At 34.8% G+C, this 25999-nt stretch overlaps 1 protein-coding gene across 1 annotated transcript; it reads right to left on the reverse strand.

Annotated features, from left to right (window-relative positions):
• Nucleotides 1-533: 533 nt before the first annotated feature.
• On the reverse strand, nt 534-1301 carry LOC113294048 (F-box/kelch-repeat protein At3g06240-like). Its single transcript, XM_026542473.1, has one exon. The coding sequence runs from the start codon at nt 1299-1301 to the stop codon at nt 534-536; it is 768 nt and encodes a 255-aa protein (XP_026398258.1).
• Between the last annotated feature and the right edge of the window lie 24698 nt (nt 1302-25999).

Genomic DNA, 25999 nt, shown 5'->3' on the forward strand with positions numbered 1-25999 from the left:
GGCTCTGAACCCCAACAACTGGTATCAGAGTGATCCAATTATTGAGGTACACCTTACCCAACAATTGGTATCTCCACCTTGGAGAGATCCAAGCTATCTCACCAACTACCGCCGTATGATCACCGTTATGCAACATCTTGAGGTACACCTTGCTCCTTCATGTCCACAACTCCACATTGATTGGCACCACTTAGGTGTATGGCATGCCAACTCAATCTATCGTACACGATCGTCATCCGTATACTACCGTCGAACCTGGTGACAGTCAATATGCGCCATTGAGCCTTGGCCGCCACTTCGAGCTTGCTCCACCTGAGTTAGACAGGGAGATGATCTAACTCCACCATGAGCCCCAGCTTCGTCTTGCCATACTCCACCCGAGTTAAAGTGTTCTGCACCACCTAACTCCACCTTGCGCACCTCATCCTTCCTTAGGGTTGACATCCATAACCATTCGATCTCTTAGTAACCTCGCTCTGATACCATTTGATGGATCCTACGGACGTTACATAGTACCGATACTGTCCCCACTTTCACCACCTTTTGCCAAACAGATGTGGGGTTTTAATCGAAAAGGCATCGGTACTATGTAGATAGATTCCACACCTTATTAGTCTCCACCTAGAACTCCGCATATCCCATGTAAGACTAATCTCATGGATTTGGGTCGAGCCAAATCCCCAACAGGTAATGGCACGCCAGGAATGCGGCTTAGAAAGAGAGTTAAGATATAGGGATGTTCCACACATTATGTCATATAGATCCAGATGATTACCAACATCAGTGTGATATCCTAATAAAACCTCGCCATTCTTGACAAACAGAAGTGGATCCAACTGCGTAGGATCCTGGTTAAAGGTGAAGAGTTTAGCCGACGATTCAGTCACTCCATACTCCTTCATCTCCCATACATCAATCCGACCGCCAATAGAACCATGTAAGCAAAGGGAGCCTCCCAGCGAACACAAATTTGTTTCAGGGTATACGTTGCAAAACCTGGGTACGGGCATCATATTGAATCTCTCATCCTTGAAATCAAACGACAATATGACTTTCCCGGGCTCGTAGGCACACGATGTTAGCCAGTGTGTAGCTCCATTTACACTTACTTGCATTTCGGGTTTCCCTGCACGAAGGTCAGAATAAGGTATATCCTCAAGCCTTCTCCATGAATTAGATTTAAGTGTATATACCTGATATTTACTAAAATCACCATCAAACCACACCAACCTCACAACCTTAAAACCGTCAATCCGGTCATCATAACCAATTGCATATTTACAGTAACAAAATTCATTCATTAACTCAATTGGTACAGGTAGTTCCTTGAACTCCTTTGTTGCTGGATTCCAAAGGAAAACACAATTCCTATCACAAGGGCTTCCACAAATTAAGCCCTTACAGGTTCCCCAAATTTGTATTCCCAGTAATAAAACAGACTAACTTAGTGAGTTAGTAACCCTTACATCATCAATAGTAGAGACATCTAATGTTGGGCTAATTACTCATACCCAAGCATTAGATTTATCTACTTCTAAAGCTTGCAAAATACAAGGAGAAGGTTCATTTCTCCAATTAACAGTAGTTAGAAAAGATTTTGCCTCTTTGGCTAGGATATCAGCTACATTGTTCGGTGATTTAGGAACATAAAAAAAACCCAAAAAAAGAGAGAATCATTACATTGAATCTATTCATTTCAATTGCTTAATTTAGGTGCCTTTTCACAAAATCAGAGTCTTTCAATAACTTGCACCATGCTTTCGATACACACCTGAACCGTAAGATTGACTTAACAGGCAGCCTAACAATAAAGTTTAATACGATATCCTGACATAGACTCGCCATTCCTGCATATTGAGAAAAAAAAAACAAAAAATCAGTAAACATATATTTCAGACTTGCACTCATTGCTGAAATATAGATGTCAAGTTTAATTAAAACAGAAAATAAAAACCAAATATATGATTATCATCATTCTTTGGTTAGAAAATGTAGCAAGTTAGAGATAAGAAGACCGACATTGTATTACTGTTTGAGAAATCCAATTTGGATTATACGTTTGAGAAACCCATGAATCCACAGTTCTAATTCTTTGATAAGAACCACAGAGATACAAAATTGAAATCACCCCATTTTAATTATTACTAGTTCATTGATTACAACATACAATCAACACAAAAACGAACATAATTTTCAACAGAAAAGGAGACATTGATATATACTACTGTAGAAGTTATTAGAGAGAGAGAAATTGCACCGGAAAAACACATAAAGAGAGGCCGAATGGAATTTGTTTAGGTTACGTAGGTGGAGTTTTTTTTTTTAGTTGGGATAACGAAAACTTGGTACGGGATTAGGATTAACAGGTTAAGTTTGGAATAAACTGAATATCTAGTCCTTGTAAACTCTTATTTGTTTACTTGTTCCTAAAGTCTAGGGAAATTCCTTCCTAAAGTCTTTAGGAGACAAGTTAGTAAACCCTATTTTTATAGGTGTCTAACCAATGAGTTTGGCTATAACTTCCCAGTCGATAGAGAAATTGATCCCACCTCATGTGAGATACCACTAATGGCGGAAGGAGTTTATCATGATTCATTATGGTATTTATGGGATACTTAATTGATGTAGAAAGATATTGTTGTTATGGAGTATTTGTATAGAGATGTTGGTAAGATATCGTGTATTTGAAGAGAAGATCACCTTGCTGGTGCTGCAGTAAAATATGTTGGAGAAAAATAACTTTAAACTTTAGTTTTGGTGTTTGTTGGATACTATTGCTCATATTTCTTATGAGTGAATGAAATGTAAATTTTAGTCTCAGATTCGATATTGGGAAATATCATCTATATAAGCTAATGAGCTTAGTTCTATATGGGTGAGCAGGCACGAGCGTGCCATAAAATTACACATGGTGTAATTGCGTGAGTGTGAACCAAGATCTATATTTTGCCGAAAATATTCTTCGTATTTATTTTTGGACATTTTTCCATAATATTCTTTTGGTATATATTTTTTTAGTGTTATAAACCTGTAATTATGTTCAGAGTATTTAGGGTAAATTTCTTTTATTATTGGGATGTCCTTGTGTCTAGTCTTATAAATAGAGGTTCTAATGTTGCTCTATTGTACATATGAATAAGAATTTTTCCCGTCTTTTTCCCTTCTACTTTGTATCTGCTTCTCTATTTTCTAGTTCACAATACGTCATGAGCACGTAACTCCAATCACTGAGCGACAAAGATTTGTTTTTTTTGGTTTTCTAAACAAGAAAGGAAAAAAAAGAATTCTTTTGGTTTCCTTAATCATGTGCACCAGTTCCTTCTTTACATTTTGGTGTTGTCGCCTTTCTGCTTCCTTACGTGTAGATTATATCTTGACCCTACTTTCAATCTAAACAGTAGCCTATACTTCCACTTATTTAAAAGAAGTCGGGTATAAAAAAAAAATAGATTACAACTTTTTTGGTTTTCTATTATCATGAATCTGTGATGCTAGTTTTTCGGATGTAATAAACATTAGTGCGGTACTTTTGATTGCATCCTTCCGATATTATTATTTCAATTGCACATGATCATGTTGCACCGTCGATGGGAGCTAAGTAAGTGACATCTTTGTTTTGTTTGATTTTTCTTATAATAGCTATACCATTTTCATATTTCTTTCCCCAAATAAAGGAAGTTCCGTTTTTGTGGTATATTGGATACGGGTGATCAATTTTTATTTATCTTTCTAAATAAGTTAATTCACCCTTTATTTTTTTATTTTTTTTATAGAAAAGAAAAGTCAAAATCGTAATCACCAATTTTTTTTTTCAAAGAGAAGAAAAAGATCAATTAAAAAAAAATCCATGGAATGGTTTACAGTTTCTGTTCCCCTAATAAAATCGTAGTCACCAAAAATTGGTGTCATCGCGATATAATTACCTTACAATATCTAATCACATGTATGGTTGAAAAACCTACGGCCAATTAAATATGGTATCCTTGTTCTCTATACAAGGATCATGTGATTTATCTATATGGTTTCTATTTTTCTCTTTACAAGAACCTATGCATCGACCACGAAAGTGGATTTTTCCATTGCGATGACTAAAACGACGATTTTTATTTTATTTTGTCTATCCGAGAGTTTGATAAATCGTATAAACTAATTGGTGCTAATTCGCTCTATCGTTTCCATAAGATTGGGCATATTTTCTAAAGTTTTGCCAAAAATGAGCGAATTTTTCGACCACATAATGGATTTTGTTCTTTCAAAGTCGATAATCACAATGATTTCTTTATGTTCTTAAAAAGAATCATATAAACCAACCAAAACTGGTTTCTCTGTAAATCCTAAAAGGATGAGATGTCGTTATCATGTATTCACAAATGCAAACATCAATGAGATGGAGAATTGCTGCATTCTTGAGGGATATTTAGTTCTCTTCCTTGTATTATTCTCCAAAATTTGAAGTTGTTCAACTTGTAGTTGGAATTGGACACTAAAGATTAAAGGGTGCGCACCCGTCTTGTTAGCTTATCTTATTAATTAATCTTTGTAATGACTATATTTATCTTAAAATTAATTTATTTTGATGAAATAAAGTGTCCATAATTTCCTTCTTAGGTGAATGGATACCGTCAGCCTTATAGTTTGGAGATTTGGTTGCATATTTTATATGATTTTTGCTATAACCATTAAAATCCATGGTTGATGTTAAATTTGTATGTCAAGTAGTAGACTATAGTTTTTAAGGAAATTTTTAATGACTTTTTAAGTCATTATCTACAGTCCAACGGGTATTGTTAAAATCCGGAAATTATGATGAGTATATGTCCTTGATTTAATCGGGTAGTACTCTACGAAATTTGTTTTCGTATATGAGATGACAATTTCCGCCAAAATCAGGAGGAGACTATATGCTATTAAAGTTTGGCATTAATTAACTTAAAGGTTACACTACAAGAAAACTTGGTTTAAGCGACCAAAATCTTAGCAAGCTCTCAAAATTTTGGTCGCTTTAATAGTTAAGCAACCATGTTTGCAATTACCAAAAACTTTGGCTGCTATTAACATGCTCCCATTAAATCGTAGCTACTAATTAAATTTGTGGGTTGCTCTAGCATTTTTCCCAGTACTACATAGCGAGTGGAATAGTAGGTTAGTAGCTATTTACTTCAGGCTACCATGTATCAGCAATTCAAAGTATGTTCGGCTGCTAAAAACCTGTCTCAGCAACTAAGGTATAACGACAACCAATTCAGAAAAGGAAAGTGGATGATTCTAATAATGAGAAAGGGAAGCGATCACCAATCTAGTGTTTGATGTTTGATATCGAGATGTTTAATTTTGATTTGTAGAAATTTTACGAGCTGGGTTTCTAATAGAAGTTCTATAGTAATTTTAATAGGTGGGTTTCCCAATCTTTCTCATTTTGCTAATCATTTTCATTCAATTGATTTATACACATTCGTAGTATTCAATCCAAAATTTATATGTTCTACATATTTTCTACGATAATAATTCACTTGTTCATTCCCGTCCATTTCTAATACATTACACGAAATTCTATCTAATAGAAAACCGAAGGTTATTACCGAGTTTGTTTCCAATCATTCCCTAGCTCTTGACTTTCTATTGGGCAGATAAATTTGAAAAATCTTATTCCTATGATTTAACATGAAATTGATTTAGGTGTTTTATCAAAACCTTGAAAATTTTAAAATTATATTATTAGTTCCCTTTTTTCAAAAAATCGGTGGAACTTGGTCAATTTTCCCGATTTACTGTCAGTAGTTCCCATCCTCGGTGAACTACTAATGGACATTCATTTAAAATAATGGATAACTGGATAAACCAATTTATATAAGAGAAATTGAGTAAGGTCGAGCTAATTGGATAACATTGATAAATAAAGGGTGAAATACACAAAGGTCGATGGACATTCAGTTAAAATAATGGATAACTAGATAAACCAATCTATCTAAGAGAAACTGAGTGAGGTCCAACGATATTGGATAAGATTGGTGGATAACAAGTTAAATTGAGTCAAAACTAAGGAAATTTAGTTTATTTGATCGATAACCATATAAACTCATGGAATCTAAGAAAAATTGAGTGAGATCCAGTAATATTGGACACGATTGATAAATAGTGTCTTTAATTAATTAAGGTCGATGAACATTCAATTAAAATGATAGATAATAAAGAACCTAATGAATTTTGGGAAAATCTGAGTGAGGCCGATTGACATTGGGTAAGATTGACAAATAAAAAGTGAAATTAAGTGAAGCTACGAAAATTCGGTTTATTTGATAGATAACTATGTGGCGAAATTGACTAAGGTCGATCAATTGAGATGCACTTGTATAAACCAAACAGTAGGTTTCAGATAACAAGGCCGGTCTAATTTATAATCAGGAATCTATTTGTAAATCGAGACCAGAAAAAAAAGAGAAGTAGAGACAGACTGCGTATCTAATAGTCCACTCAAGACCAGTTTTCGAATTCGGGGCCATGATATGCGTACAATATGCCAGAACATATATTTTTTAAGGTTTTAGGGTATATTACAAAGGAATCTTACATGTAAATGGATGGATTCATCGTTCTTACGAAGTTTTCGACTTATAGTAGTTCACTCATGGCCAAATTTCGATCTCAGAGCCAGGGTTTGCATATAATATGCCAGAATAACTAGGGTTTGATCCCTCCCGTGGCGATAAATTGTAAAATGTATGTCGTTATACCACATTTGAAGTTCGAATCAACACCGAGCTTCATATTTATCGATTTCGATGATGTATCATGCTAAGTTTGAAGTAACAACCCTCCCGGAGCTTCTTGGATCATAGTTTGTATGTTGTTATACCACATTTGAAGTTCGAATCAACACCGATCTTCATATTTATCGATTTTTATGATGTATCCAGCTAAGTTTGAAGTCATAACCCTCCCGAAGCTGCTAAGTTCATAATTTTTATGTCGTTGTACCACATTTGAAGTTAGAATCAACACCGAGCTTCATATTTATCGATTTCGATGATGTATCATGCTAAGTTTGAAGTTAGAACCCTCCCGGAGCTTCTTGGATCATAGTTTGTCTGTTGTCATAACACATTTGAAGTTCGAATCAACATCGAGCTTCATATTTATTGATTTTGATGATGTATCCAGATAATTTTGAAGTCATAACCCTCCCGAAGCTTCTAAGTTCATAACTTTTATGTCGTTATACCACATTTGAAGTTCGAATCAACACCGAGCTTCATATTTATCGATTTTGATGATGTATCATTCTAAGTTTGAAGTTAGAACCCTCCCGGAGCTTCTTGGATCATAATTTGTATGTTTTCATAGCACATTTGAAGTTCGAATCAACATCGATATTCATATTTATCGATTTTGATGATGTATCCAGCTAATTTTGAATTCATAACCCTCCTTAAGCTTCTAAGTTCATAACTTATATGTCGTTATACCACATTTGAAGTTTGAATCAACACTGAGCTTCATATTATCGATTTCGATGATGTATCATGCTAAGTTTGAAGTCATAACCCTCCCTAAGATTTTTGGCTCATAGTTTATATGTTGTTATACCACATTTGAAGTTCGAATCAACACCGAGCTTTATATTCATCAATTTTGATGATGTATCTAGCTAAGTTTGAGGACAGAACCATTCTGAATTTCGGGGTCCATCTCTAGGAATCTTATAACCTGAGTTTACCAGTGTGAACTAAAGCTACTTCATGACCTGTATGACTTGTCAAAATTGCTCCATGACCTATGCGGCTAGTCGAAACTCAAAATAGAAACACAAAGAGAAAGCACAAAAACACAAAGAGAAAGCACAATGAAACACACCAATTATCGAATTCATTTTTCATTTCCCCATTCATTCTTATATATTTTTTGGATATTTTTACATCAGAATATCAATAACAATGTCCTAAATTTATTAATATTTTTTTTAGATTTTTTTTCATGTCGAAGGTTGATAATTGAACAGAAAACATGAGTTCGTATTAACACAAAAACAATGCACAATAAAACACACTTTCCTTGATCCGTATGACACTTTTAACTTAAATCTACACCGTCCAAAAAATTTCATAATCCGTATGACTCCATCCTACCGAATCTTGTCCGTTAAAATTCTTTTGATTTTTTTTCTTTCACCCACTTTTGTCGTCTCTCATCTGCCCCTCCCTCAGAAAAAAAAAAAACCCTTCAAGTTGTGCCTCCCTCAGAAAAAAATAACCCTCACTCAAGATTTATTTCACCAGTGATTTGTTTCAGTATGAAGCAAATCAGAAACCCTACATCCTCATTGGTGAAGAAACGAAACCAAATCTCAAGATCTCCTCAAAATCAAAATCCTAATTCTTCAACCAAATTTCAGTAAAACCAATATTATTTCTTCAACGAAATCGAAACAATTTTTTCAACCCTATTATCTCAGTAGATGATTTAGTGGTTGTGGAATTGAATTCTGGTGGTGATAGGAAAATGGTTCTGGAGCTGTTGGTGACGAATTCGACGATGGGTGTTGTTGGTCTGATATGTTGAGTTAATGGGTTTGACGGATTTGAGCAAAGAAAAGACTCGAAGAGATTTGATTGATTCTGATGTTCTCGGGTTTATTGGTGGTACTGATATGGATTGATGAAGCTAAGAAGATGTGGAAGCAGTTACCAACGAGATGGAGACCTCAAGGACTGAAATTGGGGTTCGATTTGTCGAAGGACTGTATTCAAGCCAATTATTTCAATTTCTCGCAACAACAGCTTTTGGATTTGGGTACAAATTAAGATGGGAATGAAAACGGTTCAACGATAACAGATCTGTGGGTTCATTCCATAAGCTCGATTGATGGAGATTTGGGGGTTTTCTGTGGTGTCTAGGGGTGGTGTTTTGGGTGATTGCTGGAGTCGCAGAACAACTGAAGTAAGTGATGAGAGCATCACCTTCATCATCCGAGCAGCTACCATCACTTCCAGTTTCCAGGTACTATATCTCTCCCTCTGTTGAAAATCCATTTTCTAACCCCAAAAATAAGATTGGGCTTGTTGATAAAATTGTGATTGTGTTTTGGTGTTATAAGTTAATTGGAAAGTATGGCCATAACAGTGCTGTCAAGCTAATTTTTGGTTGAGTTTTGACAATGCAATGTGAATTCTATACTTAAATATGTTCTTTTATTAATTGAATCAGATGATACACCATACTTGTTTGATGAAATGCCTTAATGGGAATTTTCTGTTTTTCTGTCATAAATGATACTGTATCTTAGTTTACTCTTTGATGTCCATGTGCATTAATATTTTCAAGTATGTTAAGTGGGAAAAGGGGTTCGTTAGTATGTCAATAGAGTATGTAGATGTAAAAGAATGATCGAATGATACAAGTTAGTATTCTTGAGATCACCATTGGCATATATGGAGAAATAAAATTTGTTCGTCCTTTCCAAATAAATTGATTGCATTCTTTTTTTTATGGGTACCAAGTAATATTGTGTGAAATCCACCGTTAGCTGCTAGTTTTTTTTTTCTTTTTTGTATCTGGTACAGTGTTATTGTGGTAGTGTTTTACAATTGCCATTGTTAATCAACAATGGGCTTGATGCTGGTTATAGTAATATTGTTAATCTAAAATGTAAACAAAGAATGGTATTGTCCCTTTATTCCATTGCCACCCCTAAAGGACACTAGTTCCATGTGAAAGTGTTTCATTAAATTATAACTTCAGTTGAAGTATTATTGGATTTGGTTGAGTAGGTTGCGGCTAGGTTCTAGTACATCATTCATTTCACTTTAGTGCTTGCAGGAACATTTGTTATATGTTTTAATCTGGGAAAACTTCATTCCATGCCGCGTAATATTGTGCTTACGTTCATTATTAGTTGTTATTAAGATGCTAGCTTAATAGGGCAGACGAGTTCATTAGTATGTAAAAAAGACTATATTGTGAATCAGTGATTCTTTGTCAATATTACTATTGATCACATTGTTAGATCACTAATTTTACTTTTCACATCCTAGTGGGTATATTAAACTTGTGTTACTGGTACGTACTAGCCTTTTAGACTGCTTATGGCCAACCATATAAAATGCTCTAGTGTATTTCCATGCATCCACACTTATCATCTAATACGAACCTTGAGCAGGTATACAGAAGTATGAACTATAAATGATAACATGCGGCACATTTCATCTCTGGTTGGATTTGCTAGACTTCAGAGAGTTCCTTGATTAATTTTTGCAATGGTTACATGAAATATGCTTTCATTTAAGATTTTATGTTATCTGTTGAGTCCAAAGATAGCATTATAGGGCAATACATAGAAATCTCAGAACCTTTTCTACAATAAAAGCTGCTATTAAGAAATATGTGCTTCTTCTGTGTAGACATATTTCTAAAATTCATGAATCCAGGAGGACTTACAAATTGATTTAGGAATACTTAGGGTATATCTGTTGCTTCCTTTTAAATTTTGGGACTACTTTGATATTCACCAGCACATTACTTTGAAAGAGAACTACTTATTTGAATTCAAACAAATAGTGTGTGTCCTCAATTATGCAATACTAATCCTCACTGTTTTTTTAATGCTTTTGCAGTTACAAGTCTACTTGATATCTGATCTTGCACCCTATGTTACTACCTAGACTAGGTCAAGCCATGTTTCTTTGTACTGCAATATATGTTGTTTGTTGATGTTATCAGGTGTTGAGGGTAAAATGCATATTTTTAGTTTAAGAGTAAATCATTGGTACGGTGGGGCTGTGAGTGAAAGATTGCAGATATGCTTTGTTAGAGCCAGGAAATGTGAATGGTCTTTATTGTTTTTATGCAAACTGATTATGTTGTTCTCGTATATGTATTATGATGATTCAACTAATACGTTAATACACTTACCTTGCATTGTTTGTTGATACTCACTTTACAGATAAAATTTGAAAGATCCTGACTATACTTTAATTGCTTAAAGCTTATTAGTCTGAGTTACTAATGTAATGGTCTTTATTTTTTTTAAGCTTATACTGAAACTTTATAGGATAATATGTTTCTTCATTAGCTTATATAATAAGTACTATAACTGGATATTACTTCTGCAATGGCTTTGATAGTGATCAGATGAGGCGAAATGGAGTGGTTTACAAGATGGTTGAATGAGTATATTGAGTAGTTGGTGTTCTATTTCCATGAGCTGACGGGTCTGATGCTGCTATGATGTTTGTGGTGGTGTCAGTGTATAGATTGAGAAGTATTGCAGCTGAGTAAGAAGCAAGAAGATATGAGCAGGCAGAGAAGTCAATATGCAATTGGAGTGGCGCCCAAAGATAAGGTACTTTATGTCGATCCTTAAACTATGTTTAACTTTGAAATTTTTGTATCCTAAATTTCTCACACTAACATTATCCGTATCAATAACAGATTTTTAAGAAATATATTGAGATTGAGCTGCAACTTGGTGACATGGATCGTTGTCGAACCCTTTATGAGGGGTACTTGGTTTGCCCGTCAGTCGCTCGTTTTTTCGGCTATAAAGAAAACTGCAAGAGCTCTCGGCGAAGCACTATTCAATGCAGAACTTGGTAAACCAATTGGACAGATCACCATGGAAAGTTCAGTAAAGGTAATAGGTAATTCACTTGTTCTGTATATCTATTTTTGTATCCTAAATTTCTCACACTAACATTATCCGTATCAATAACAGATTTTTAAGAAATATATTGAGATTGAGCTGCAACTTGGCGACATGGATCGTTGTCGAACCCTTTATGCGAGGTACTTGGTTTTCCCGTCAGTCGCTCGTTTTTTCGGCTATAAATAAAACTGCAAGAGCTCTCGGCGAAGCACTATTCAATGCAGAACTTGGTAAACCAATTGGACAGATCACCATGGAAAGTTCAGTAAAGGTAATAGGTAATTCACTTGTTCTGTATATCTATTGTGTATGTGCAAAGAGATTCGATTCTTGTTTTATTGTTCTGGTGTTTGTGGTGTGGTAAGTGATTAGTCAAGATTGTATGATGCTGTTTGGATCTCTTGAACACCATCAAAATGATTGTCGCTCACTAGGATTTCTATCTTATGCATGCTAATATATAAAATGTCAAATAGTTGTATCTCTTATATTTAGTTCTTATTGATGACTATGTGTACTTATCAGATATCGACCTTAGCTGCTCCTCCAGCTATTCAGAAGCTAAGAGAGAACTTTCCTAGGTAAAATTTGCTGGTGATTTTTGATATTTTATTGAATACATGTTGATGCAGATGAGACGAGAGTGCAGATTGAAAAGGCACAATTATGCCTTTTTAGGTGTTGCAGAATGGTTAGTATGGCCTCTAAAATGCTACTAGACAGTATATTGGGTATTTTTATAGCGAGTACCTCTCCCGTGTTTGTTGTTCCTTATTGGACCTGTAGTCATTTGAACCTTACATTTTACGTTGTTACTCATTTCAGATTTAGACATCTTGCGGTTGTAGGTTGGTTTGTAGGTTGGCTTAATTGATAGTGATTCTTAAACTTTGTAGTTTCAACCAAACAATGAAAAGTTTCTCAAAGATCATATATGTAAGACCTAACTGTGCATTTCGCCTTTTGTTATTCTGGTTCATTTTTTTTCTGCAGTTTGTTAAGTTCATAAAATCAATCTCGCCTCTTTGTGTTTCTCTTGAAAACTAACTTGTTTGAATCTCTTGGCAATTCCACAGGTGTTAATTACCAATTATCCTCCAACTGCATCTATCCATTTGGGCAAAAAGCAGACTACAAGTTGTGGAGATTCAGGATTTGCTGGTTTCTTTACACTTGAATGATGAATGATCAGAGAGGAACTTAAACACAAGAATGATGGCAATATGAATCTCTTATTATGAGCTTGGTGCTACAAAGTCGAAGGAGTGTTCATCTTTAGTTTCAAAATTAACGAAATTGTAATCATCATTTTTTAAAGAAATGATTAGTTTGTATTTTTGATCTTTTTGTTCCTCTAAAGGTTGTCTTTTTTTTAAAGAAATGATGTAAATTGATATATGTGATATAATAAAACATGATTCAATTTTTAATTTGGTTCATAATTTGTTTTAGTATCAATTTTAATTGTAATTTTAATTTCAATTTAGGATTATCTAAATCGAAATAGGCCAGATACTTCCGGCACCAGAACAAAAGATGTAGCGGGGTAGCTCAAAAATGTAAGAAACCAACTTCAGGGCAAAAAATTTGGTAGCTCAAAAATGTAAGCGACCAACTTCGGTAGCTCAAAAACGTAAGCAACCAACTTCAGGGCAAAACATTTGGTAGCTCAAAAATGTAAGCAACCAACTTCAGGTATTTCACTTGCTCTATTATGGTTGGTCTATCTATGAAGTGATCAACGTTTTACTTGTTGTATTTTGGTTGGTCTAGCTTTAAAGCGATCACTATTTTGCTTGCTCTATGGAGGTCGGTCTAGCCATGAAGCAATTAAGAAAAAAGACACTACATGATAGTTGCTTGATTATTAAAGCGATTGCCTAGCTGCTCTAGACTTGTAGAAATCCCACCTTTTGCAACTCGAGAGCGAGAGCCAAATTAAGTCGCTTTAAGAGTTAGAGTGACTCAATATGGGTTTTTCCAACCAAAAATGTCTGGTTGCTTAATCCAACTTTTCTTGTAGTGTTATATCACTTCTCTCCCATCATGATCAAATCGAAAAAGATTGTCATTAAATAGGCGTGAAAAAATCTCATTTTGCTTTCCAATAAGCTTATGCCGCTTGAAAAGGCAAATTCAATCACATCTTTCAAGCATGTTGCATTTTTATACAGGCTACAAATACGCTCCAACAGAGTCTATCATAATGTGATTCACATTCTCAAAATCCATTATAACTCCCGTAGGCACTGGTACCAGTAAATTTTGAAATTTTCAAAGTATGCATACATTTGGGAATTATGTGGGATCGTAATAAGCTGTAAATTGTAGAATATTCATTTATATTAGCTTTTGAAATAATAAACGATGGTGGTTGTGAACCCCGACCTCTGCAGAGGAAAATCGACATATATGATTGGTTGCCATACAATCCAAATTAGATTGGATATTATAATTTCTCGATTAACGCAATTTCGGGTCCAAACTTAACATGCCAAGCATATTAATTACAGGTTGGTGTAGTCATATTGCGTCTTTATACGAGAAATTTCTTCATTGTAAAAACGATTTGAGGGTTCTATTTTTTCTCAGACCCTAGGATTGATTCAATGAATTTTTATTCTCCATGTATGATACTTTTGGCGTGGTAGTCCTTGAAGGACTCGTATTGCATTTACACAAGAAATGTGGTTTGGAACATATTCAAATTTGTTATCCTTGTAGTAGGATTTTCAAATTATATTATGGCAGCCACCTGATTGGATTATGTCAGGTTGAACTATCCTCTATGTGTTTTTAGAATTTGGTATAAAACTAAGAATCCAGATTAATTAGTTGATGCTATCAACTTTTTGGGTCTCTTGAGGAGTCCTTAAAAACACTAAAACCCACGCTTTGCAGCATAAATTCTATTATTTTCTTTTATTTTCATTCTTTCTTAAATCTGAAGTTAGAATTAAGCTAGCTTAAACTCGTCTTTGAGGTAGACTAGAGTTACTGTTTTGATGGTTTATTTTTACTCGTATAGTTGAGTTAGCATCCTTGAATCGTTAAAAGTTGTAATCTTTTTCCTTCGTTTCAGGTTTTGTCCTATGTGGTTTTCCTGACAAGGTATTAAGGAGGTAACATCTTGTTGACATTTTATTTTTATTTAACATGTTGATATTGTGCTCTTTTTCCTTCGTCCAAATTTTTTCCCATTGGGTTTTATTGGCAAGGTTTTAGTGAGGCAATTTAATTCAACATGATGGTCATCCAAGGGGGAGTTGCATCAATTTTGGTTGTTTAGTGGATGCCCACATTTGATTAAACCAAATCAACTTAATGATATCCTAAGAATTTGGATTTCCTTCTCACAAATACGATATTTGTTTACGTATGATAAGGTATTCATATCTTGGCACTTTGTTGAAGAAACTACATCAACTATTTCTGTAAATCATCTCCAAGAAATTAGAAATCCAAGACACAAGTACTTCATTTATTGAAAGAAACATGAAGACTCGAGAACACTACTATTAGAAGACTACCATAAAAGAAGACTTCATCAACTGGTAGATTTCTCACGAAAGCATTGCTATCTCCAACATTAAAGAAATTCGTTTATCTAAATTGGGAACTGTCGACTCGAAGATTTGCAAGTCAAGATTCAACTGAAGTACTTATCAGGAGGAGCATCATAGTAACAAGTATTTTACTGGACTATCATGTTGTACTCTTTCTCATTCGTCAAGGTTTTTTTCCACTGGGGTTTCCTTGTCAAGGTTTTAACCAGGCAACATATGCATGTCCAACCCTGTTCTAAGCTTACTCAGAATTGTAATATTTTCCTTTCGATCAGGTTTTGTCCCTTTGGGGTTCCTGGCAAGGTTTTAACGAGGCAATTATCTTAGACACAATGTCATCAGAGGGAGTGTTATAAACGTGTAATTATGTTAAGAATATTTAGGGTAAATCCGATTTATTACTGGGATGCCCTTGTGTCTATCCTTATAAATAGAGGCTCTAATGTTGCTCTATTGTACATATGAGTAAGAATTTCTCCCGTCTTCTTCCCTTCTTCCTCCCTTCTACTTTGTGTCTGCTTCTCTATTTTCTAGTTCACAATACTTGGAGAATTCTCTTTCTGTGTTTAATTTATTTTCAAGAAACAAAACTTTGCTTTACAAGAAATCCGAACCCTTGAGTTTTTTTTTCTCGTACAAATACAAAACGTTTTTCACAGTTGAAACTTGCATCTTGTTGCTTTGTTTTATACACTGTGTGTTTATTTACCTCCAATCCCCGTTGCTAAGTTCAAGAGTCGGTAGCTTGCGTTGTGCTAATTAACACAAGCTATATTTGGCAGTCTTATCCTGGACACATCTTGCACATTAGGGTTTAGCATTGATCATTCTTGACTATACCCATGGACTAATGTGTTAAGGAAAATTTTATGAACCCTTGATTATGTCCTTTCTTAACTACGGTGGCTTTTCAGCACATTTGGATTCATAGTAGGCATAAAAATATGCAGTTAAGCGTGCTCGGAAGAGGGTAAGAAAGGGATGCGTGGCCTCCCGGAAAGTTGTTGCTGGATGACCGCAACGATGATGAAACATTTAAAGTATCTACGGTGATTGAGAAGTTCTTATCTTCCTGGTCAGAGAATAAAAGAAAATTGAGACATGAAACTGGTGAGGTAAAAATGGTTGAATTTGGAAAGAAGATTAGAGTAGAAGAAGTATTGCGCATCAAAGAAAAATGTGTCATCCGTAAGAAACATGACTAACAAATCTCATGTGACTGAGCACAAATCTTCCAGAGCTGAAAAAGGTGAGGACAGACACATTTCTAAGCATGGTCCTCACAAGAAAGTACGCTTCATAAACAAGAATCTGGCATTACTATAATTAAGGAGGTTTGTTACGTCTTAGAAGAAAGAATAATGTTAACTTGGTCGGGAAGAACATGAATTTTTTTTTTCTATGGTGTCTGATGGATAAGCGGTAGGTCCTGGAGCAAACTGCTGAACAAGTTTGTGGGAACATGGACCTTTTCACCTCCTATCAGAGGGTAGGGGATGGCAAGAAGGTTTATATGGGTAACTTATCTATAGTCGAGGTTACAAGAAAGGTAAAGGTCGGTCTGAAGCACAAATCTGGAAACAATCTCACATTGAATGAAGTTCTTCCTGTTTGAGACATCTACAAGAATCTTGTTTCTTTTTCAGTTTAAGATTATTAGGGTTTTAAAGTTGTAATTGAGTCTAGGAAATTATAGTTACTTGAGAGGTGATTTAAACACCTTGATTTATTATCTATTATTTATGCTTTCTTTGTTATTTTTCTTGTGAATTATGTATTTTACATTTCTTTTGAGATTTTATAGGTTTTTGGAGTCATTGGAGCAAAAAAAGAAGAAAAAGGCGAGAAAGCGCGATTTGGTCATTTTGCAGGCGTGTGATATTCAGAGATAGACGAGGATAATGAACAGTCTATATCACCAAGACAAGTTCATAAATAAGGGCACCTCTGCTTGGCATCCTTATCATAGTTGTGGGTGAGATTGAAAAGACGAGGGTACCCAAATACACCACAATCTTTTATTTATTAACCTATAAGTCCTTCACCGAATGTGGTCATCTATAGATACGAGATCGAGACAATATGACAATTCGGTTCACACTTTATGCGATCGTCTATCGATACGAGATCAAAACAATACAACAACAAGACAACTTGTGTGATTGACTATGGATACAAGATTGAGATTTTATGGGTTTTGGGAGTCATTGAAGCAAAAGAAGAGGAAATAGGCGAGAAAGGGCAATTTGGTCATTTTGCAGGCGTGTGATATTCTGAGCCATTCGAGGATAATGAACAGTCTTTATCACCAACACAAGTTCATAAATAGGGGCAGCTCTGCTTGGCAGCCCTTATCATAGTTGTGGGTGAGATTATTTAAAAGATGAGGGTACTCAAATACACCACAATCTTTTATTTATCAACCTATAAGTCCTCTACCGAATGTGGTCGTCTATGGATACGAGATCGAGACAATATGACAACAAAATAACTTGTGTGATTGGCTATGGATACAAGATCGAGACAATACAACAACAAAGTGTGTACTTGATAATAGGTTTGGTAATAAGAAAAATCTATAAGATCACTATCAAGTATTGCGGGGTTAACGTACAAGTGGAATTTACTTTTAATTATAATAAAAACAATTATAATTGAGGAATAGAAAAGTAAATAACATATAAATATTTTGTTAACGAGGAAACCGAAAATGCAGAAAAAACCCAGGACCTAGTCCAGTTTTGGATATTCTCAGAATTAAGCCTCTATAAAAAATCTAATACCAACTTCGTATATTTCAGACCAAGAAGACTACTCCTAGATACTTAGTTCTCTCAGTATCCCTGCGCCTTCGACTTCTAGAGTCACGCACGTGCAAGTCCTTTAGATCGTATTCCAAACAGTAAAGGAAGAATCTGTTTGGTAACCACTCTAATCAATTTTGCTAAAGATATATATGAATCGTTAACTAAGGATCTTCGGTTTAATCTGATAAACTATTTTGTCTGGTTAGATCAATCTAACATTAACTACCGAAATAGTCAAGTATAGATTCGCACTCAATCAATATAGATCCCAAAGAGAAATATAGAGAATGTCGATCTCACGCAACTAATCAATCAAATTTATCAAAGATAAATCGATTTCCAGTTGGATCCCATCCGATCAAGGTTTTTGCACTAAATCCACAAGATAAGAAAATTAATAAGAAATCTTTTTCTTCTTAAAATCTTCTCTATTATCTTCAAAACCTGCACACAACACCACTTGAATCTCTTGTGATCAATCATACACATAACGGAGTCTATTAACAATGGATTATCATAAGATGTCTTTAGATCTAACAACAGTTCTAAAGGTCCCATCGATAATTTGATCTAATATGAGTGAATCTTATATCAGAAGAGAAGATTCTCAAGCATAAACAAACTAGGTGCAATAAAAGTTTCAGCAATTGTTAGTCAATTAAATAAAATCTAAAACTAATAATACTGCAATTATCTAGTTTCCCACCAACGGTACTCGTAGAGATTCTTGATCCCACATAAGTCTTTAAACGAGCGGTCGTAAGAGATTTAACCTAAGTAGGATACTTTCCGCTCTGATTAGACGGCTCTACCAAAAACAAGAAGAAATGAATTTTTCCTGGATCTTAGGATATATAGTTTGCTAGAAATTAAAACTTCGGTATTTATAGACCAAGGATGTGTGGACACCAAGGAATTTCCAAAACCGAAAATATTCTCAAGATATGCAATGAATGCCCAAATTTGGTTTTCATAATTCCAATAAATGTTGGTCCAATATTTCCCGAAATCTATGAATAGAAAATCTTCAATTAGTAAATGGACACTACTATCTATGCATTAATTTCTGGTTATTAAAGCATATAAAAACAAAAACCTTAATTAAAAGATTCTTAATTTATTTCGGCACAGGATCACCTTGAGTACCAAGGACTATCTTTGAACAATAAATGATAAGAGTTACTGCTCATGTTCAAAGTATGTTTACATATTTTCACTGCAAATCCTTATTCCATATTTGCATGGATTTTCTTTCTTGGAATCGGTTATACCAAACTTCCAAACAATTTTATAATTGGTTTTCCAGTATTCCAAGACTACTATGTGATTGGTCATACCAAATCACAATGGTTAATTGTGATCGGTCCTACCAAGTCACATAAATGGGTTCGGACCGGTTATAGAAATCACTAGAATCAGTTATGCCTAAATATAATACCAAGTTGTGATCGGTCACACCAGTCACTAAGATCGGTTACACCAATTACGAGGATCGGTTTCATCTACACATGGTATCTACTTGTAATCGGTCACACCAGTCACTAGGATCGGTTACACCAATTACACGGATCGGTCACATAACACTTATGCATCGGTCACACCAATTACTAGGATCGGTCACACCAATTACAAGGATCGATCATACCAACACATGGTGATTACTTAGGATCGGTTACACCAATTAACAAAAATGGTCATGCGAACTCATAAGTAAGGAATTACGATTAGTTATACCAAGATAAATAACCTAAGTTAAGATCGGTTCTACCATCTCACACATATTGGTCATCCAAAGATTTGCAATGAATAACTAAACAAATAAGCCTATTGATTTCCCTTTCGATTCACGAAACAAGTTCATGAATGTACTTCCTTAAAAAAATGTAAAACATTGTTTCCTAGGATGAAATCTTCACCATAACCCACTCACATAATCATAACAATATATACAAGATTATGTTGATGTCATATCTACGAAGTTCAAAAGATAAGCATTATACTTTGTAGTCTAATTCCTTAATACGAAGTTCAAACGATAAGAGTTATACTTCGTAGTCTAATTCCTTAATACAAAGTCCAAAAGATAAGCGTTATACTTCGTAGTATAATTCCTTAATACTATTATGATCATGTCACATCGCTAGAGTATTATACAATATGTACAATATATACATCTTCGCAGTTATATTTTCAATATTGCACGACTTGAAAGATACGTTAGGAATGAAACAGTTCAAGTAAATATTACTAACCTCAAGTGTAAGGATGATGTTGTCGTTGTAGTTCGTTACTTTTTCACATTCTGCAGGTCTTTGGAGTAATAATTGTATGTCTCAACATTCTTACACTTTCTAGTCCAACCTAAACAAAGTTGACTCTAATATTTTATCAAGCGACTTTAGATGAGATTTGATACTAAAATATGACAACCAAACTTGACATACCACGCTTGGTGAGTTCAACCGAGCTATGCACTAACAATTATAAATTTTATCATTAATAAAACCTACAATTGAGAGGAATTGATGTCTTCTTATTTATTTATGTGTTACAGAAGGAGACGCCTGTCTGATTGAGCTGGAGATGGAGATTCAAATTATGGCGAATCAGTGAGAATATTAAATGAAGATAAGAAGTCAAATGTGCTACCACGATTTAATTGAAGATTTGGCAGCATGATGGTTCAATTTATGAAGATGGATTCAAGCACATGTGCAGATGAAGAACTCAAGGAGAAGATGAAAATCGAAATGAGGGTTTCTGAGATTCAATTGAAAGCAGAGATGGGTTCAATAGATTATCTCATAGGGATAAAAAACATGAGAATATTTACGAAGAGCTAGGGTTCTAATATATTGGAGGATTGATAGAATCAGAGATAGGGTTTGTGTTGTATGTATGATTCTATGATAAATTTGAAAGTTGAAGTGAATGGGAAGAAATTAATTCATGGGTTCTAGTGGAGTTGCAGCTCCAGTTTTAGACGGTAGTGAGTTGTGCAAGTGATGCACCTTCAGTTGAATGAACAGATGGGATTTGAATCTACAGAAGACATGAGTCGGAGTTGAGGATGTAGATTGGTGGAGCCTCAATGGGTGAGATGTTAGTGAAATGGCTAAGCAAGACAATGAAGATGAATGTATGACCAGTTGCTGATGCATTGGTTATAAGATAAAAGGTATGGTAGTGCAGTGAATATAAGAACAATAAGGAATTTGTGATAGGGCTAGCTAAAGCGGATCTGGTGTTGATTTAAGTTCCATGAGATGAAATTGTAAGAATGTTGATCAAGCAGACAGAGAGAAAGGGACTCAAGAAGGTGCAATTTTTTGTTGTTGTCGAGATGTGTTTGAGCTAAAGATAGAAGATGGAGCTGGTAGCTGCAATAGAATAGAAAATGGATGAAATAGAGTTATAGTGTTGGTGATGCTTTACTAGAAATGTGAAATGATGGTAATGTAATGAGAACTGCAGTTGTGAGTCCGAGGCACAACTGGCATTGCAGTTGATAGTATTGGTAGTGCCTCTTCAAGGAAATGGAATGTGAAGATTATGTTGATGCAGGTGCTGGCTGAATGAGTGAGTAGTTGATAGATAAATGTTAGGAAAAGAATGTTCAGGGATGAGAGAAATAATGGCCAGAAAATTGGGCCGGAAACTTTTAGAAAAAAACATCCATAACTCGGCCGGGTTTCGATTCAGGCGAATTGACCCGCCGATCTCAGATGTACTTGGACCTATTTTTACCGGTCTTGACTCATATGTCGTTTGAGGAATGGATTTTGGCCATGAGCTAAATTTGGAACTTAGCAAGAGTACAAGAGAAGAGACCTCTCTCTATAAAGATTATCTTTTATCATCACTATTTCTATTATAAGGTTTAAAAACATGGAAACTCTTCTTTTTATTCTTATGATGAACTCCATGAACATGAGATAGTTTTATTTTGGTTAAGGAACAAGTTGGATTTCCAAACATGATTTTTGTTCAATAAATTAGTTTTGTCTCCATACTTTATCGGTTATGATTCATTGTTGACATCGTTCTATCGTTGATTGCTTGTTTTGCCAAGTTGCAAATTAGTTGAACTCGTAAGAATATATTTAGCTAGTTCAGGGTTTATTATACGCAAAAGTGATACACCTTGAATACAAATGACATAATCGTGATTATTACTTGTAGTGATACATCCTAGTAGGCACAAGTGAATCATAACCTTTGTTAAATAGGATTAGTGCTTTTACACGTTCGATTGTTTTGATTGGCCTGATTTCATAGAACTTAATGCATCCAGAGAATTAAACTTGATTAGTGTTCTTTCCAAGTTAGGCTGTTCTCTTAGATAGAGTTCATTCTCGCATATTTTAATGTGTTTGTTGATGACAATAAGAAATTAGCGAGATATTCTTGAGATCAAGGTATCCTAGAGATTTTCACTTAGAATGAAGATGAAATCCTTGACCAATGTTTTTACATTCATATTTCAGTAGTATAGTAAAGTTTCTTTTTTATGGTTAAATACCCATGCGTCAAAGGTTGTGAACGTCATAAGAAATCAATAGACAAATTACTTTAAATTAAGTTAGAGAAAGACTATCAAGTACTTGATCAGTTGTAATGGCGCATGTGTTTACATTACTCTACTACATGCCTCAAAGATACCTTCAAATTTGACGAATTTATCATACAATTAAAGCAACACTCGCCTAGAGCGGTGATCGATGGTTTGGCAACATTGTTATCGGCCTTAAGAAAGCCCTCCCGGTACAGAAGCCAATCAATGAAAGAAGAATAACACATATAGTAATCACTACCATAATTTTTGGGGCACAACGGTTGCACCACCATTAAAGATGATGACCAACGGCTTCATGATCAGTAGGTGTAGTTGTGGAGATATTCATCGACATCAACGTGCTCACTATTACTGTATATGTTATAGCAAGCAACATTATAACTAAAATGATGATAGAAAATCCAAACAAAAATAAGTTGATAGAGACATAAATTAATAAAAGATACACAACATCGAAGTTTCATACCAATATATATATGGTTTGAAACCAGTAGCATAGCCAAATCAAATAATATTTTTATTGGCTAAAATTATCGTCTTCTTTATATACATTCACACGAAAGAGAAGAACAAAGACAAGTTTACAAGAATACACAAAATACACATGAATACAGCATAAAATGAATTCAAAACCTAGACAATATGAAACAAATACATACAAAATGAGGTCAACATTGCCCTAAGTTTCTACTAACAAGTCTTAGATTACCAAATTCTTCACTAACACTACACCATTTTAAGGTATTAGCAACCTACCATAGTTGTTGCTAAACAGGGTCGCAACAGGCTTTTGTCATTGCTAAACACGGTGTCGCAATTTTTAGCAACGGCATAAGCTCTGTTGCTATTCTCGGTCAGGAAAAGCAAGTCGCAACGACTTCTTCCGTTGCTAATGTTTTATTTCGCAACTGTTGTTTGCGGTTGAGAAATTTTTTAGCAACAGAATGAAAAGGCTAAGAATGAACCTACAGCTTAAATTCTAAGCCACGGCCCAGAAAATTAAGTTTTCCTGTTTCAGATGGGAATCTACTCAACAAAACTACATATCTAGGAAGTATTCCACCCACCATATACAAAACAAAGTAAGAAATCCAATTTCACACCAAGGAAATCTTATCAAATGTTATTAAGAAAAAGAAACTCTTACTTAAAGTCTTCAAGAAAAAAAAACTGAAATACAAATAAATGAAGTACCTTCCTATGCAAAGCGGTTCTAATTGACTATAACATATGACTGATGTAGTTTTTTAAGCGGTAAATAAAGTTCGTTCAACTCGGACTTGTGTAGACTCAATTTCAGACTTAATAATAGAAAACAATAAAAATAAAGAAAATATATGCACAAGGTTTGTCACAATGTCGAGAGATTACTGAGACTCAGGATTCCACCAAACTTCATACCATGTGGTTCAAAAATCAATTCTTAGACAATTATAGCTCTTGTTTATTGACTCTAATTCTTTGCCAGGGTAGATTTTAAAAAGATTAACTGTAAATCACTAGCATGATGCATCAAAAGAACTTAGACCAAGCATACATCATCATACGACTTCACAACTAATTAAGAAAAATCATAAAACGATTAAATTAATGCAAAAAGTCATAAAAAAAATTAAATATAATTACCACACGTATGAAATATGGCTTCCTCCGTCATCCCAGTGTTGGGGATTAGCTCCTCATATTAATCATGATCTCAAAATATGTGTTTGTTGCTCAAAAGATGATTAAAAGAGTGAAAAGTAATAACAAAGACTGTTTGCGACTGTTATTAGTGTTGCAAAACAGCTGTTACAATGAAACTGTTAAACAAAAGCTGTTGCTTTGTAACTGATTTTAAGACTGCCCTGAAATAAGACTGCTCTGAACAGCTTAATGTTCTTCAGCTGTTAAACAGCGACAATTTTCTGCGACCGTCTATCGGGGGTCAATGTTCTTCAGCTGTTCTTCTTCTTCAACAGCAGCAGCAGAAACAGAGTTTGGTAAAGCTTTGATTTCTTCTTCTATTGCTCTCCTTAGGTTCCCAAACTTTCGACACCTCTTCTATATGACCCAAGACATCTATTTATATCAAAAATACCGATTAAACCTCTCCCAAATCTACCAAAATCTCTTTCCTTCTCTTCACGGCCAAGTTGCGATAATTTCTTGTTTTAGGATTTCTACGCGTTTCTGAGATTTCATTTTTATTCTAAAATATTACTTAGATAGATACAAATCTTTGGGAAGGTTTACAGCGTTTTAATCACTCTAAAATTCCCTAAAACAGGTCACACACGTGACTTTCTATATTTTCTTGTTGTGAGAAAAATCCGTCGTTTGAGCCCAATCTAATCGATTTAAACACCCATATCAGATTCCTAGACCCATAAGGAGTTTATCCTATGAAAATCAGAGGTTTAATCGACCTCAAACTCCTCCAAATCACGATTGCCAAAACTGCTCTTTAAATAAACTTTTTTCCCGCCAAAACCTGATTTTTGAATGTTGAAGATGGTTGCCCCTTATCCAGAGTAGGGGTGCGATTAGCAGATGCCTGGAAATGTGATGCCCCTTAGTAATTAGGTTACCCCTTATCCAAAGTGAGGGTCCGAATAGCAAATGTCCTCTTATGAACACAAAAAAAACACTTTTCGAGCCAATTTTTCCACACATGTTTATTTCTCCAAAAACACCTACAAAAACAAAAAAAGCCATAATAAATACAAAATCGAGTACTAACAATATATACAATTGAGATTATATCATACACAAAAATGTGTCTATCAATGACATCAAATTATAAATGCTCCATCAAATTATAAATGCTCCATACTGTATAAAAAAATGGAGATAGAGCCGTCCAGATTTATATGCTGATGCAACCTTTTCATATATCTATTTGTGATAGCAAGGCTTTTGCAGTGACCACATCTGCAAAGGAAAAAAAAACGTGTATAAGGCTTCATGGACCACACCTGCAAGGAAAAAAAACGTGTAAATGGTTTCATGGAATAATCCGAGAAATGGTTAGAGAAGAAACCAGCAAGGCCATGTTTTTATTTGAGTTGCACGGATTCATAACAGGTTCAGTAAGGAAAGAACATTAACACAACTATCGATCAACTTTCTTGCGAGAAAAGTGGCATATTGAGCCATACTACTATACTACTGACCTTGTGAAAATACAAGGAGCAAGTGACACTCAATTGTGGGAGAAAGCGCAAATATTGCACTTTCCCTATCTCCAAATAGGTTAGAATGCATCACCTGTCATCAATTAGATAATTAAATTAGTAAAGGTGGAGACTGAAGCTGCCTGTTTCATGTTAAGAGTAATTCCATAAAGAGTGATAGTGGATAAAAAAAACAAGTTTAGGGATGAGAGCATTCAACAGTTGAGACTTAAGAGAGATTGTAAAGAGGATGAGAG

The sequence above is a fragment of the Papaver somniferum genome, chromosome 7 (genome assembly GCF_003573695.1).
Source record: "Papaver somniferum cultivar HN1 chromosome 7, ASM357369v1, whole genome shotgun sequence".
In the NCBI taxonomy this organism is placed as follows: Eukaryota; Viridiplantae; Streptophyta; class Magnoliopsida; order Ranunculales; family Papaveraceae; genus Papaver; species Papaver somniferum.

Bases quoted from the DNA above. Each gene is read 5' to 3' on its own strand.
- LOC113294048 (XM_026542473.1), bottom strand. From the start codon at position 1,301: ATGAATGAATTTTGTTACTGTAAATATGCAATTGGTTATGATGACCGG.